This window comes from Thamnophis sirtalis, unplaced genomic scaffold, assembly GCF_051295495.1.
Source record: "Thamnophis sirtalis isolate CommonGarterSnake01/CBP01778 unplaced genomic scaffold, rThaSir2_p1.2 scaffold_4, whole genome shotgun sequence".
In the NCBI taxonomy this organism is placed as follows: Eukaryota; Metazoa; Chordata; class Lepidosauria; order Squamata; family Natricidae; genus Thamnophis; species Thamnophis sirtalis.
The window spans coordinates 9,451,669-9,466,480 of NW_028261384.1; the positions used below are offsets into that span (position 1 = coordinate 9,451,669).

At 40.1% G+C, this 14,812-nt stretch overlaps 1 protein-coding gene across 10 annotated transcripts in view; it reads right to left on the minus strand.

The window, feature by feature from the left end:
- The window catches only part of PRKAG2 (protein kinase AMP-activated non-catalytic subunit gamma 2), a 222,275-nt gene that overhangs the window by 7,575 nt on the left and 199,888 nt on the right, over positions 1-14,812 (minus strand). For 9 of the 10 annotated variants that reach the window (XM_014076026.2, XM_014076025.2, XM_014076024.2 and 6 more), the window contains 6 exons: positions 13,490-13,535; positions 11,695-11,749; positions 10,476-10,602; positions 9,353-9,518; positions 5,876-5,913; positions 3,653-3,799 (listed from right to left, as the gene is read on the minus strand). In XM_014076026.2, coding sequence (XP_013931501.2) covers positions 3,653-3,799; positions 5,876-5,913; positions 9,353-9,518; positions 10,476-10,602; positions 11,695-11,749; positions 13,490-13,535 — 579 coding nt within the window. Of the gene's footprint in view, positions 1-2,403; positions 2,457-3,652; positions 3,800-5,875; positions 5,914-9,352; positions 9,519-10,475; positions 10,603-11,694; positions 11,750-13,489; positions 13,536-14,812 lie in introns of all 10 variants that reach the window. The other variant, XR_015696311.1, reaches the window with a different exon arrangement.

Below are 14,812 nucleotides of genomic sequence, written 5' to 3' on the forward strand. Positions count from 1 at the left end.
TTGGCACTTAGGTCCTTTCTGTGGACTTAGGTAAAACTAAAGGCATACATATTCTACACTAGAACAGGTGAATTTCACACAGCTAATCAACAGTAATTGTTGAAAAACTAACAAAGTGTTAGTTTAACAGCAATGATGCCCTTGTATGTAGGTATTTATTCATTGCTTCTAACAGAATAGCTACTGGTTATAAATAAATTTAAGAAGACTCTTGATAAAAATAGAGATTATAACTAAATACTGAAACATAATCTAAGAAGGAACAGAATAAAGCCAACAAGTCTATTTTTATGATAAAAGTGAAGTGTAATGTTACCGTTTTCAAACATAAACTATATTTAAAATTAGAACAACCTAATAAAAGCTTCATCCTAATTGCGTGTTTTTATAATTTATGCTCCAAAGAGTATAGTATGATAGCATTTCCCAGCAAATATTTTGAGTAGCTAACCTATGTCATATATTATTTTTGAAGATCATGAGATTTGAAAGAAGTTTACTATATATGACAGCAAAAACTAATTTATGTGTAACCTTAACAAATTATGAATGTGTGTTTGTGTATACACATTCCCATATTTTACCTTTAGCTAACTGAATACAGGTATAGCCAATAGGAGGACAGGAGACACAAAAGAAGGCAAAGTGAGTAAACCCAAGCAGACTAACAAATCTCCATCTTACATGCAGTCTCTGAAGGCTGTATAGTTTATATCGGAAAGCAACCATTCACTCTGTGCACTGGGGTAAGGAGTTAACTGCTTGGGGGAATCAAATATGTGGTCCTACTTAGGCTTCAATCCAATCTGTAATATTAGGTTACGATTTGGATATTACACAAGTCAAGAGATGAATAAGACGTCTGCATTTACATGCTGTTTTTTCCCTTTATGTGAGATGGGAAATAATTCAGAAGGCCATATTAATCATAGCTTGCCACTGCCCAAGCTCACATTTTGTGCTAAGCCATTATTATGCTTATTTGCTTTTGGATTAGCATAAATTGTGTACATAGCCATAATAGTTTGAGCAACTATGAGCAAAACAGCCATTTCTGGCATTTCCAACAAACATAACCAGAAATCCTAGTCATGTAGAGTTAGTAATGGTATCTTTGAATGCAGGCATTATGTCTGAATCCGGGAACTACAATTAGCAAAGATACATGGAGTTCTTGGTGCTCTCAGATCCTGGCTCCAAGACCTGGCTCCAAGAAATGGCTTACAGTTTAATCTTGAATTACCAATATTCTCTTCTATTAGTCAAGATATGAAAATCACATTAAACTGGATTCTTTATAAGCCATTCCTTGTTTTTCTGGATCAAATATTGCTTTCACATAAAACAAGCTGCAATTTGTGATTCTACTGAATCTTCTGGGTTGTTTAATAGCTTCAGAAATTGGAGTAAAAGAACTGTATTGGTGATTACAATATGGAAGTTCACAAGATTCTATTATATTGTTCATATTACCGATAGTCCTTATCTAGTCTCTAAACAAATGTTTGCAGTTAAAAGGGCAGTGAAAAGCTGAGTATTCAATTCTTGCATTTATAACATTTAGGATTTATAATAGATTTGTAAAGCAAAGGAAAGCTAAAGGAAGATCATAAGCAGAGTTGCAACTGCTTCATTTAATGACCAAGTTGACAGTCCCACCTTGTAACTCCAAAACAAGGATTCCCTGTATTTAACAGGTATATGAAACCAATAGACAGCTGATCTTTTTCATTCCTCTTCACATCATTTAATTCAAGTGAGGGACTTATAGAACTCATCTAGATCAACATGTTATACCATTTCTAATGCTCTAGTAACTTACAATTCAGGTTACTGCAAATGAATTGTATATATTTAAAAATTGTCTCAAAATTTCTGTTTATCAATATTTGATAGCATTAACTGGAACTGGTCAGAGGATCAAAGGAAAGACATTCATTTGATTAAAAAGGCAAACAGATTATCATTTCTGCAGGAAATCTCAAGAAATATTATCCTTTGGAAAAATAAAATGCTATAACAATGATAAATGATCCTATGTAGCATTCCTACTTTAAACGGAATCTTAAGGGCCACTAATTCCCCATTCCTAGAATAAAGATGATATTTTACTACAGGAACGGGGAATCTATGGACTTCTAGATGTGCTGAACTTCATCTACCAGCATAGCCTTGATAGCCAGGCCAAGCTGTTAAATTTCAACAACAACCTGAAGGGCCCAGATTTCCCACCCTTGTAAATTACTCTTTTTGCTATCATTTTCTCATTTTGTATCCATTTTAGGAAATACGTGAATTGAAAAGAACTGATAAAAAAGAAAGGGTGGGCACTCTGTCAAAAGGTAAGCACACAGAATCAAGTCAAGTTTTTTCAACAATGGAGGACAGAGGTGAACCACCTACCGGCCAGGCAATTTAGAGCTCCTCTTCTCTTGTATTTGAACAGTCATACCCACCTGATACAAATGGGGAACACAGGAAAGAAACAGAAAAGGGGGGGAAATCTATTTTTATAGATGTTTACCTTATATTGGTGATATTTTACGTAGGAATATTATGATGAATGGGTTCAATGTGTCTATGACTGTTGCACAGATTTAATCAAATAATCTTTCTTTTCAAGTTTGGTAACTTTCTTACACAAATGGGCTCCTGAATAATACATAACTATAATTTGTTTGTTAAATTTATCTTTCTTTGCTGTAGAGACTCAAAAAAGCATACATAGTAGCCCCTAATCTTTTTGCAATAGATTCTTGACTTCTTTGTAATTTGCTCCTGTCTTCATTTTGTCGCAGAGCAAAATATTTCAAGGCCATTTCTGATTTTAGTTGAATAGAAAATAATTCAGAATATTTTGGGGCTTCTTTCTACTTATATTTTGAAAAGATGGTGCTTGGAGGAAGAGAATTGGAAAATTCATAAGCTTAGGTAAGCAATTAGCTATATGGGAAGATTACCCATGCATTCTCAAAATCCAGCCAAATATTACTTGGAAAAAGCAGAAAACAGTAAAATTTTAGGATATATGAATGTGTATGCTAAAATGAAATGGGCATAAATTTCTAGTCTAGCTCTGTTGTCTGCAAGTGAATCAAACTTGCAATTAAAGCAAAGCAAAGAACAGCTTTACCCTCCAGAAGACATCCAGTGTTTTGAAGGTACATCTCAATTATGCCTTATTTAGAATAGATTGCTGATTGCTAAAAAAAGTGAGAGGTTGAACAGTTTCTTCTTATTCACTTTTTAAGCTATTTTAATTATCACATAAAGGTGTGTTAACAGAATGTTTCTATCATGTTGTTCTCACACATCTTCAACGCATTTGTTCCTAGCGGTTCTTAAATGTTTTGATGGTTTAATCCATTCACATCAACAAACTTTTTCCAAACTATATTTACAGCAAGATCAATTTGAAATCTCAATAAGTGACATACTTAATTAGGAAATCTAACAATCCTTATAAATCAATTTAAGAAGCAAAATTATCATACACTAAATTTATTGCACTTTTTTTAAAGTGGCTAGAATATGTTTCAATGATTTTTGTATTATCACTATTCTTATACTGTTCCATCTGTTTAATCTCTGGAAAAATCTCATAAGCAGTGCTATTCAGAAAACTACTGTGCCCCCCCCTCCCAATTCTCACCTCAGCTTTAACTAGCCGATCCACAATTGTCTCCAGCGTTTCCAGCTTATTACATTTCACAACACCTTCAAAATACTGAGAGCGATGTTGGAGAGCTTGTGTCACTGTGATATCTAAGTTATTATAAGTTTTTTCAGCAGCAAGATTCTAGAAAAAAAGGAAGTTACAGATGAGTCAATTCCACTTTTTATGCACAGCCAACAAATTTCATTATTACTCCAGAAGCATGATCCACATGTTGTGATTTAACCAATGGAAAAAAGTGAAGTAGACAAACCTGTATGCGCCCCATGACACTACCATACATATTTTGGATTAATTGGGTACAAGAAAAGAGTGTTTTGGTTAAAAATAATGCATACTATACATTAATGGTACTTAATTTTTCACTTTCTAAAGTTAAAGATCTTGGGGTGAGGGATATGGAGAATAGTATGGTTGCTTGCCCATTTCCTCTCAACTATTTCCCTTTCCTTTCACTTTGTCCCAGCATTCTCATTAATGACAATTAGCAAAGTAGCAAATTATGTATATGAATTGCCCATAATTTTGAATTCAAAACGGGCAATGATCACAAAAAGAGAAAAAGGCAACAGAATAATTCTAATTTCCTATCTTTGATTTTAAGGCAGGATAGCACTGTTTCATCTGAAACATGGGATACTACAAACAATTGTTCAGTAGTTCTTTCCTCAACCAAGAATGTTGTTCCCACTTTTTAGAAAGTATCCATGGAATACTTTTAGATTAGTTATTTTAGATTGCTTTAGATTAATTCAGAGGTCAAAAACCGGTGGTCCGCAAGAAAATGTTGGTGGTCTGCAGCCCACCAGATTGGAGGAGCTGCTCCAGGATGACCAATGGGCCAGTTCTGTAACTAGAGCTCTGAAATATGGGACCGGCCAAGCAGCTTGTGGTGGGGCTGGAAATCTCTTCTGTAGAGGGATGTATGTGCAACTTGCAACTTTGCAGCTGGTGAACGTGCAAGGAATAGCGCAGCCTTCGCTAGCCGGAACGAGGTAATGGTGTTGTTGCAGCAGGGTGGTGGTGATGGCGCAGATGGGCTGAAGCTACGGGTGGTGGCAACCCACAGTTCTTTTGTCCCCCTGCTGTGGCTTCCTGTTGACTGAACTCACCACTGGCTGTCCTCCTGCCCTCCCCTCAAAGTCACTCTTCGCCTGGCCTGAGAAGGAAAGGGCGAGGGATGGAGATTTGCTCCATATTTCAGAGCAGAAGCGAAGCCTAATATCTTGCTAGATCTCACGAGCATTTCTTGGTCACATGGGGAGATGCACAACTTCCTCTCAGCACCCAGACACTGGCCCGACCTAGCCGTTTCTCTTCTCCGCTGCTGTTTGTGCTTCCATGGCCTGCCCGCTGCTCTTGTACCACAGTTAAATTTAGCGCATTTCACAGTGGGGGAAACAGTGTCCCCTCCTCCTGGAGCCCATTACGACGCAGAACATCAGCTGCAGCTAAGTTGGGCCACTGCTTCAGGAAGGAGAACAGGTTGTGCATTTCCCCAAGCAACCAAGGTGCATCCAACACCAACAAAGGCTGAAGAAGCACCTTTGAGACCCAGAGAGCACCGGAGAATCAGAATGAGAGATGTGTGTGTGTGTGTGAGAGAGAGAGAGAGAGGGAGAGAGAGAGAGATGAGCATTCCCAGTTTTGTTTTCTGTGAGAAATGGGTCCAAATTGAGTGTTCAAAGTTTCAGTAACAGGTGACCAAGCTAAGCATCCTGTCACTGGGAGTGTACACGCTTCAGCGAGCGGTGTGCTGAATTCATATTAATGGTTTGCGGGATTTAAAATTATGAATTTAGTGGTCCCTGAGGTTCGAAAGGTTGATAACCCCTGGATTAAATCAAAAGTATTCATAAAATAAAACCTCAAATTTATTTTTTCTTCTCACTTTTACTTAACAGTTTTGGTGCTGTCACTTTATATTTATGCAAAACTCACTATGCTTAAGACAATTTCTGACTGCATCATACTTAGCTTTTGGAACCATGTTACACAATCTACTGTTCTAGTAGTTTGTAGGGGAGGGGAAAGAACTAGCTCAGTAATTATAAAGAAGGTTACAAAATATTATTTAACATATTGACAAAGTAATTTCATACAGAATGACACTAATTCTATGAACCAGGGCATATTTCAGAGTGGTCACACTGAAAAACTAAGTCAAAGAAATATTATTAAAAAACCAATAATACTTACTATAACATCAAATTTGGAATAAATATCTACAACTTTTCCTAAAAAGGGAAGAAAATAAGCCTTATAATGTGATCACAAATAACTGACAGACCAAATTAATTAATATTAATTCCATCATTTTGGAAAGAGAACACTTGCTTTCTAGCTTTATGGATTAAGGAAAACAACTAAGAAAAAACCATGAAAATTGTAGATATTCAATTCAATATAAGAAAGAGAATGTTTTCCTGACCATTAAAGCATATATGCTTGTTTATATTGAGTTTCCCCAAAAATTAGACAGGGTCTTATTTTCTTTTGATTGACTCACAAATATGGCTTCGGCCTTATTATCAGGGGAGGGCTAATTGTTTTGGGGTTCCCGGGCGGCTGCTCTCTTGTGAGCAGGCTCCCGAAGAGCCAGGCACAGCCTCAAAGGGCTATGTTGCGCTCATAGCAGCGCAACACAGCAGCCATGAAGAGACCACGCTCACAAGCAGCCACCCAGCAAACCCCCTTTCCATCCGGGCACAACACCATTCATTGACCTAGGGGTATTGCCAATTCAATTCAATTCAATTCATTAGATTTATAGGCCGCCCAATCCTGGAGGACTCCGGGCGGCTTACAAGAACAAGAAAAACAAAATAAAAAATAATTTAAAAATTTCCCAACACGCATATATTCTGATCGGGGCTGGACCCTACATAATAAGGTCAACAGCCCCAGGCCTGCCGGAACAGCCAGGTTTTAACAGCTTTTCTGAAGGCCATGAGCGTGGGTGAGGCCCGGACCTCTGGGGGTAGCTGATTCCACAGGGTCGGAGCAGCCACAGAGAAGGCTCTCTTCTGAGGCCCCGCCAGCCGACACTGTCCGGCTGATGGTGTCCTAAGGAGGCCCACCCTGTGGGATCTTATCGGCCGTTGGGAGGTATGTGGCAGTAGGCGGTCTCGCAAATACGCTGGTCCTGAGCCATGTAGGGCTTTAAAGGTAATGACCAACACCTTGAATTGAGTTCAGAGACCAATTGGCAGCCAGTGCAGCTCGCGGAGGATAGGTGTAATATGGGTGTACCTCGATACACCCAATATCGCTCGCGCGGCTGCATTCTGGACTAACTGTAGTCTCCGAACGCTTTTCAGAGGTAGCCCCATGTAGAGCGCATTGCAATAATCCAGCCTTGAGGTGACAAGGGCGTGAGTGACTGTTTGAAGGGCACCCCGATCCAAGTAGGGCCGCAATTGATGTACCAGGCGAACCTGGGCAAAGGCCCCCCTGGTCACAGCCGACAAGTGGTGTTCCAGTGTCAGCCGTGAATCCAGGAGGACCCCCAAATTCGCGAGCCCTCTCTGAGGGGTATAAGTTTTCACCCCCCAGGATCAAGGATGTACTGTCCGAACTGTCCTTCGGGGGCAGCATCCACAGCCACTCGGTCTTGTCGGGATTGAGCACGAGTTTGTTTACCCCCATCCAGATCCTGACAGCTTCCAGGCATCGGCACATCACGTCCACCGCTACACTGAGCTGGCACGGGGCAGATAGGTACAATTGCGTATCATCTGCATATTGATGGTACTTTATCCCGTGCCGTCGTATGATCACACCCAGCGGTTTCATGTAGATGTTGAATAGGAGGGGGGATAGGACCGAACCCTGCGGCACTCCACAATTGAGGGGCCTAGGGGTCGACCTCTGTCCCCTGCCCAACACCGACTGCGACTTACCGGAGAGGTAGGAGGAGAACCACCATAGAATGGTGCCTCCCATTCCCATCTCCTCCAGACATCGCAGAAGGATACCATGGTCGATGGTATCGAAAACCGCTGATAGAGGAAACCAGGATAGAGGAATGCCCTCTATCCCTAGCCCGCCAGAGATCATCGGTCAGTGCGACCAAAGCGGTTTCTGTGCTGTACCCAGGCCTGAAACCAGACTGAAAGGAATCCAGGCCTAAGCCGTGTGAGCGCCTGTTCGCGGTCCCCCAGCTCCCGCAGCTTGACATCTTCAGAATGCCCCTAGGTCAGTGAATGGGGCTCAGCTGGAGAGGAGAGTTGCGCGAGCGGATTTTTCGCTCCCCGCTCGTGTGTCTCCCAGCCTCACGATGCCCTGGCCCAACTCTCCCTGCAGAGCCAGGGCACCTCCGTTGCCACTATCCCAGCATGGCTTTCTCTGCGGCTTCCAAACCACGGAGGTAAGAGTGTACAACTATAGAGCATATTCCCAGAACAACCACTATCGGAAGACTCAGCATCTTACTTCCGTGGTTTGGAAGCTGCAGAAAAAGCCATGCTGGGACGGCGGCAGCGGAAGTGCCCTGGCTTTGCAGGGAGAGTTGGGCCAGGGCATTGTGAGGCCGGGAGGCATGCAAGCGGGGAGCGGAAAAGCCACTTGCACACACACACACACACCCTCCAGCCGTGTAGAGCCCCATTCACTGACCTAGGGGCATTCCAAAGGCGCCAAGCTGCGGGAGCCAGGGGGACGGCGAACAGGCGCTCATGCGTCTTGGCAACACTCCTAAGTCAGCGAATGGTGCTGTGCCTGGCTGGAAAGGGGGTTTGCTGGGTGGCTGCTCGTGAGTATGGTCATTTCATGGCTGCTGTGTTGTGCTGCTGTGACAGCGCAACATATCTGTTCAACCCTGAGGCTGTGCCCAGCTCTTCGGGAGACCACTCACAAGAGAGCAGCCATCCAACAATCCCCCTCTCCAGTTGGGCACAGTGCCAATCACCGACCTAGCAGTATCCCAAAAGCCTTTGCCCCCTTGGTTCCCGCCTTTTGCCCCCACTGGTTCCCGCAGCTTGGCGACTTTGGTATACTGCTAGGTCGGTGAGCGGTGCTCTGCCTGGCCGGAGGAGGGGGTTGTCCAGGGGGCTTATTTTCAGGGGAGGGCTTATATTTTTGCCCACCCAAAAATGTGGCACCCTTATTTTCAGAACATCATATTTTGGGGAAAATATGGTAGATTTAGATGCTGTTTTGGAATATTAAAAATTTTGGTGAATGACTTAACTTTTGAACAAATCTGTTGTTTTCCTGGACTTTGGCACAGCTTGACATTGCATTGGTGATGACTTGGAGTGATTAGCCATATTTTTTGGCTGATCAACTCCCAGATGTTGCTGCAGAACTATGTTAATTCCCAGTAATATGATTTTTAGGGCTTCTTGGAATAATATTCATTACTTTTTTTTAAGCCCTCCACATGAAGCTATACAAAGTTATCCAGAATGTTGGCTGGGGAATTGTGGGAGTTGCAAACCATGCATCTTAAATTTGTCAACATTGAGAAACATTGATCTGATTAAATAATGAAATCTTCAAAGATTTTTTAAATTAGGTACGCACAATATTTTAATGTGGTGTGCGCATAAAAGTGCTTCAGATCTCAATCTTGCATATCTACATTTTGTGGTTTTCTTCTTAAAATTTAAAAACATTTCCAGTCTTTAGATCTCACAACAAGCAGTAACAAACTTGATAATCCTTATTGCTCACCTGACTCATCCACAACAGGTAGTGCTGATATCCTTCTATCTACAAATATATTCAAGGCTTTAATGATAGGAGTGTCTGGATGTATAAAGGCAATATTATGGTAAGTTCCTATTCCAAGTTCATCCAGATTTTTCTTCATGAAGGCAGGCTTTGGCATTTCTGACACCTTGAAAAAAATATAAAAGACAAATTTTACAAAATAATTATTTGAAAAGCGTTCTCCAGTCATGTAAGCCAATATTCTTTTTAAAAAAAACTTGCACAAGGAATGTATTCTTCAGTTCTTCCACTTCAACAAATCTTTAAATAAATATTTAAATCAATTCTGAAATTTAGTAAGTCTAAAATTATTGTGTAAACTCAATTCTAAATGTCACATTTGTTTAAAACGAATATTCAGCTTTTAGTTCTTTTATGTTTCATCCTCACAATGCTTTTATCAATGGAATACTCTACTTTTACCATTGTCCTTATTTGGAACGTCAGAGATCATCTTAGATAAAACTTTCACAGCTTTGAAACTTTCAGTGTTAATTCTTCCTGTATGTGTCGTGAAAAGTGTACATCTCTTTCCAATATATATTTTTCACTGAATGAACCCCCACCACCTGCCCCCTCCCAGGAGATATTAATGAATCAGGAAGGGCAGGGATCTAAAACACAGGAGGACAAGCTGAGAAGCTCTACTTCAGCAGGGCCAATAGGTTTGAATTTTATTTTTCTTTATTTCATTTCACCTGACAGTTCATGTTTCTACCATTTCTTACTCTTACATTCCATGTCCCAACCTTCTTTATGCCATGGTGTTCAAAAGATGGCATCGATACTGACCTCCATAACCCATTATCACTTGGGATACTCAACACTTTCATATACCATTTTTAATTTAATAGACCAGGTGCCAACCGAATTCTCTGCCTTACACTTATTTATGCCACATGCAGCTATCCATGTTAATGCAACCAGTAGACTTTGCTAAATTGTGCTTTTCTATACAAGGTAGAGTTTGCATTTTGCAAACTGGAAGGTACATGTAATGAGTGTACTGACATAGACTTTTTTAACATTCATACAACTGATTTATTAGTTAATTAGAACAGAATAAAATTATAGTCCCACTTACAAAAAGCTGGAGAAACTTGAGTATTCTTTTATGGGTAAGTATATAAAGTGCATTTCCACTCACAGGATCAATAACTGGTAATCTGTGGATTTTGTTTTTGATCAGTGAATATACAGCATCAAAAAGGCTAAAGAGAAAATAATTGCAATTATTAGTACCATTCCAGGGGTGAAATTCAGCAAGTTCTAGAAAACCAATAGCGGAATTTTTGAGTAGTTCGGAGAACCGGCAAATACCACCTCTGGCTGGCCCCAGAGTGGGGTGGGAATGGAGATTTTGCAGTATCCTTTCCCTGCCACGCCCACCAAGCCACGCCCACAGAACCGGTAGTAAAAAAAATTGAATTTCACCACTGTACTATTCTATTGACTTATTTCAAAAAGATATTTTCCCACTACGAAAGAATTACTCAAAATCCAAAGTATAAATGATTCTTAGTATACAACATTCAAGGAAATTGTGAAAGCTGAAGAATATACAGTTTTAATTCTCAAGTAGACATGTTACATATATTTTAATACCAACAGTATATAAAAAAAACAAGTAGGAATGTTCTAGGAGAAGAATCATTATAAGGAGAGTTGTGAGAAGATATACAGTAGAGAAAGAAGAAAGTTATTAAGGCTCAAAGTTATTGATAGTGTCCAGTAAGTTGATAATTCATAGTTGATAACTGATCTATAAAGGTAAAGGTTTCCTCTATCTCATTGTGTCCAACTCTAGGGGGCATGCTCATATCTGTTTCTTAGCTGAGGAAGCCAATGTTATCCAAAATCATTTTCCTTAGACAGCATGACTATAAGAGGTGCATAGAATATTGTTTCCTTCCACCAAAGTGGTAGCTATTTATCTACTTGCATTTGCAGCTTTTGAACTGTTAGGTGGGCAGGAATTGGGACAGGAACAGGAGCTCACTCTGTTGCACAGCACATAGGTCTTGAACCTGGGTTGTCAGCTTTTCAGCTGACAAGCTCAGCTCCTTTAACTGCTGAGCAATCGCTGCCTCAAGCTCATCTATACAAGTCATCAATCAAAGTCATCAATACAAAGAACATTAAAATGAGTATCAGATAAATGAGTGCCATCAAAATCCTAACTTCTGACAGATATTGAATTGGTTTTAAATTCTTCTTTGAAATAGTGTTATAAAAATAACAGTTTATAATAAAACATTAACATAATTTACAAATAAAAAAAGATAAGGAAAATAATTATATACCTTGCATCAGGTGAAATATTCACTAGGGGTTTAAAGGTTTCTTGCAAATAAAGCTCTGTATAATTAAAAAGAATATTTTCATAAACCTATAATATTCAATTAATGTTTCATCACAAACATTTATGTTGTAAAGAAATGAGCACCTATTGACTTTTTAATTCAAAAATAATTAAATAATCATAATAAACAAAAAATTGGAAAAATAGTTTTCAGAACCAAATAACCACTAGGGGTCACTATAGTCTGAGAATGAATATTACAATTATAACAAAAATTGTGGGAAGTATTTTAGATAAAGGTTGGGATTACCCAAGTGTTTACATTTCAGGAGGGTAATTAATTTTTTTAAAACTCAGTAGGCTATCAATATTTTTCTACAACACATAGCAGGTCTAGAAGACCTATCAATAAAATAAAATTAAGACATGACTCATAGTCACTATCTACAATATAACTGTGTTTTTCCACTGGGGGAAATCACTGCAATGACTATATGAGAAAGATAATGTGAATGAAATAATATGCAGGGAGTCCTCGACTTAAAACAGTTCATTTAGTGACCATTCAAAGTTGCAACGGCACTGGAAAAAATGACTTACAACCATTGCAGCATCCTCATAGTCATATGATCAAAATTCAGATGTTGGCAACTGGTTCACATTTATGACAGTTGAAATGTCCTAGGGCCAGGATGGCGAACCTATGGTATGTGTGCCACAGGCGGCATGGGGAGCCATTTGTCAGGGCATGCGAGGCATGTATGCTGGCCAGCTGACTTTAGCCTTTTGGGGCCATTTTTCGCCCTCCAGGCTCCAGAGGCTTTATAGGAGCCTCGGGAGGGTGAAAAAAACCTCCCCACCCCACCCCCAGAGGCCCTCTGGAGGCTTCAGGAGCTTCCTTGAAGCTTCCCTGAAGCCTCCGGAGCACAAAAAACAGGCCCTACAGGCAAACCGGAATTTCAGGAAAGGACTTCTGGTTTGCTCATAGAGTCATTTTTCATCCTCCAGAGCCTTCAGGGAAGCCTCCAAAAGGCCCCGGAGGGCTTAAACCGCCCCTAAGAGTAAACCAGAAGTCTGTTCCTGAACTTCGGGTTTGCCCATAGGGCGGTTTTTTTTCACTCCGGAGGCTTCAGGGAAGCTCCTGAAGCCTCCGGTGGGGGATGGGGGAAGCTGTTTTTGCCCTCCCCAGGCTCCTATAAAGCCTCTGGAACCTGGGGAGGGAGAAAAAAGCATGCAAAAAATAGGGGGAGCGCCTGTCATGTGCGCATGCATGCTGGGGGTTGCACATTGCACTATGGGTGCGGCACGCTCACTCCTGACCCCCCTGCCCTCCCCCCTTTCGGCACGCGAGCCAAAAAAGGTTCACCATCACTGTCCTAGGGTCAATTCCCACTTTTGAAACCTTCTGACAAGCAAAGTCAATGGGAAAGCCACATTCGCTTAAAAACCATGTTACTAACTTAACAACTGCAATGATTCTCTTAACAACTGTTGCAAGAAAGGCTGCAAAATGGGGCAAAACTACCTTAACAAATGTTTCACTTAGCAACATAAATGTTGGGCTCAATTATGGTTGTAACTCGAGGACTACCTGTAAAAGTACAAAAAATAATAATACTCTCATTTACTGGAACAAGCGTCAAGACACATTGTTAGTTCTGCATGCTAGGATATGACCATTTTACAGGTATATTAAAATTCTTTGATTTGTGGATGATAAAAGATCTAGTAAAAAGAGTTGCACAGCTAATTTGGAGGATCACATTCATTTTGAATGGTTTACTACATATACTTACCTCTCCATGTTTCAATTTTGTGCTCCTCCAGTTCGTAGATTTGTACCTATAAAAAAGAAAGACAAAAAGACCATATATTTATATTTTTAAAAGTCATTAAAATAATGACATCTTCCTTTGAATAAAAATATTGAGGACAGAAAAAAGGGGGCTTTAAGGGGATTTTTTTCTAAGTGATGAGCTTTTGGGTGGTTTGCATATGAGTATTCGCTCTCAAATAATTCCTGATCCTTGCAACTACCTGGACAAGTCCCTGCCATTTTTCTTGACCTGATTCTTAGAAACAGTTTGCCATTGCCTCTTTCCTAAGCCTGAGAGAGAAAGAATGGACCAAAGTTATCCAGCCGGCTTCATGACTTAAGCCTTTCAGTTCCTAGCCCAGTGCCTTTAACCACAATGCCAAATTGTCTCCATATAAGCAAGGGCTAGAGAATAAACAAATTTAAAATTCAACCAAGGAGCTTGCCATAATTAGGAAAGAGATCGAATGCTCAGCTCTATATACAGGTCTTCTACATAATAGAGATACCAGATTCCAGTTATTAGAATTAAGAACTATATTCAGTTCACCATTATTTCTGTCGATGTTGCATTAAAAAGAAACAATTTGGTTAGAAGACGAATTTCTCTCCAATGTTTCATCCTACAGTGCTTTGAAAAATACATTTTATTTTCTAATATCAATGGTCCCCAACAGAATACTAGTCTGAACAGTGTTAATCACTAAATAATATTTCCTCCTACTTTGTTTCCTTTTTCAATTTTTAATCCTTTCCCCTGTTGGTTCTAACAAGTGAATGCTAAGTGGGAGTTCACAGTTTCCTAGGAGCTAGAATTACAAAACTGCCAATCTAAGGCATGGGAAGCTATGATTTTTCTTTCAAAAATGAAGACTACAGAACCAGCTTGCATTTTAATATATATGTTGAATGGTACATATCTTACCACATTGTACAAGCCACTGTGAAACACATCAGTATTATACTAGAATAGAAGTTTACACTGATTAATTTATCATAGTCAGGGTGGGGTGGGGTGTTCTGGCTAGCATTACTGCCGGTTCACTCGTGTGCTGAATGTGTGCTGCAAGTACATCAATAGAAATTGTTCTGCGCATGCGCAGAACTGGAAAAAAAATGGCGGTGGTGGCGACGGCAAACCGGTTTGGAGCCGTGTCCAGCCTGCATCGCTCCCATTTCTGCGACCAGGCCGGCATGTCACTACCGGTTCTGCTGAACCAGTACAGCTCTGATCATAGTATACCCAACTCAAATGGAAGGAAATCAGGAAAAAAATTAAAAAGCATAAAGTATATGTATAGTA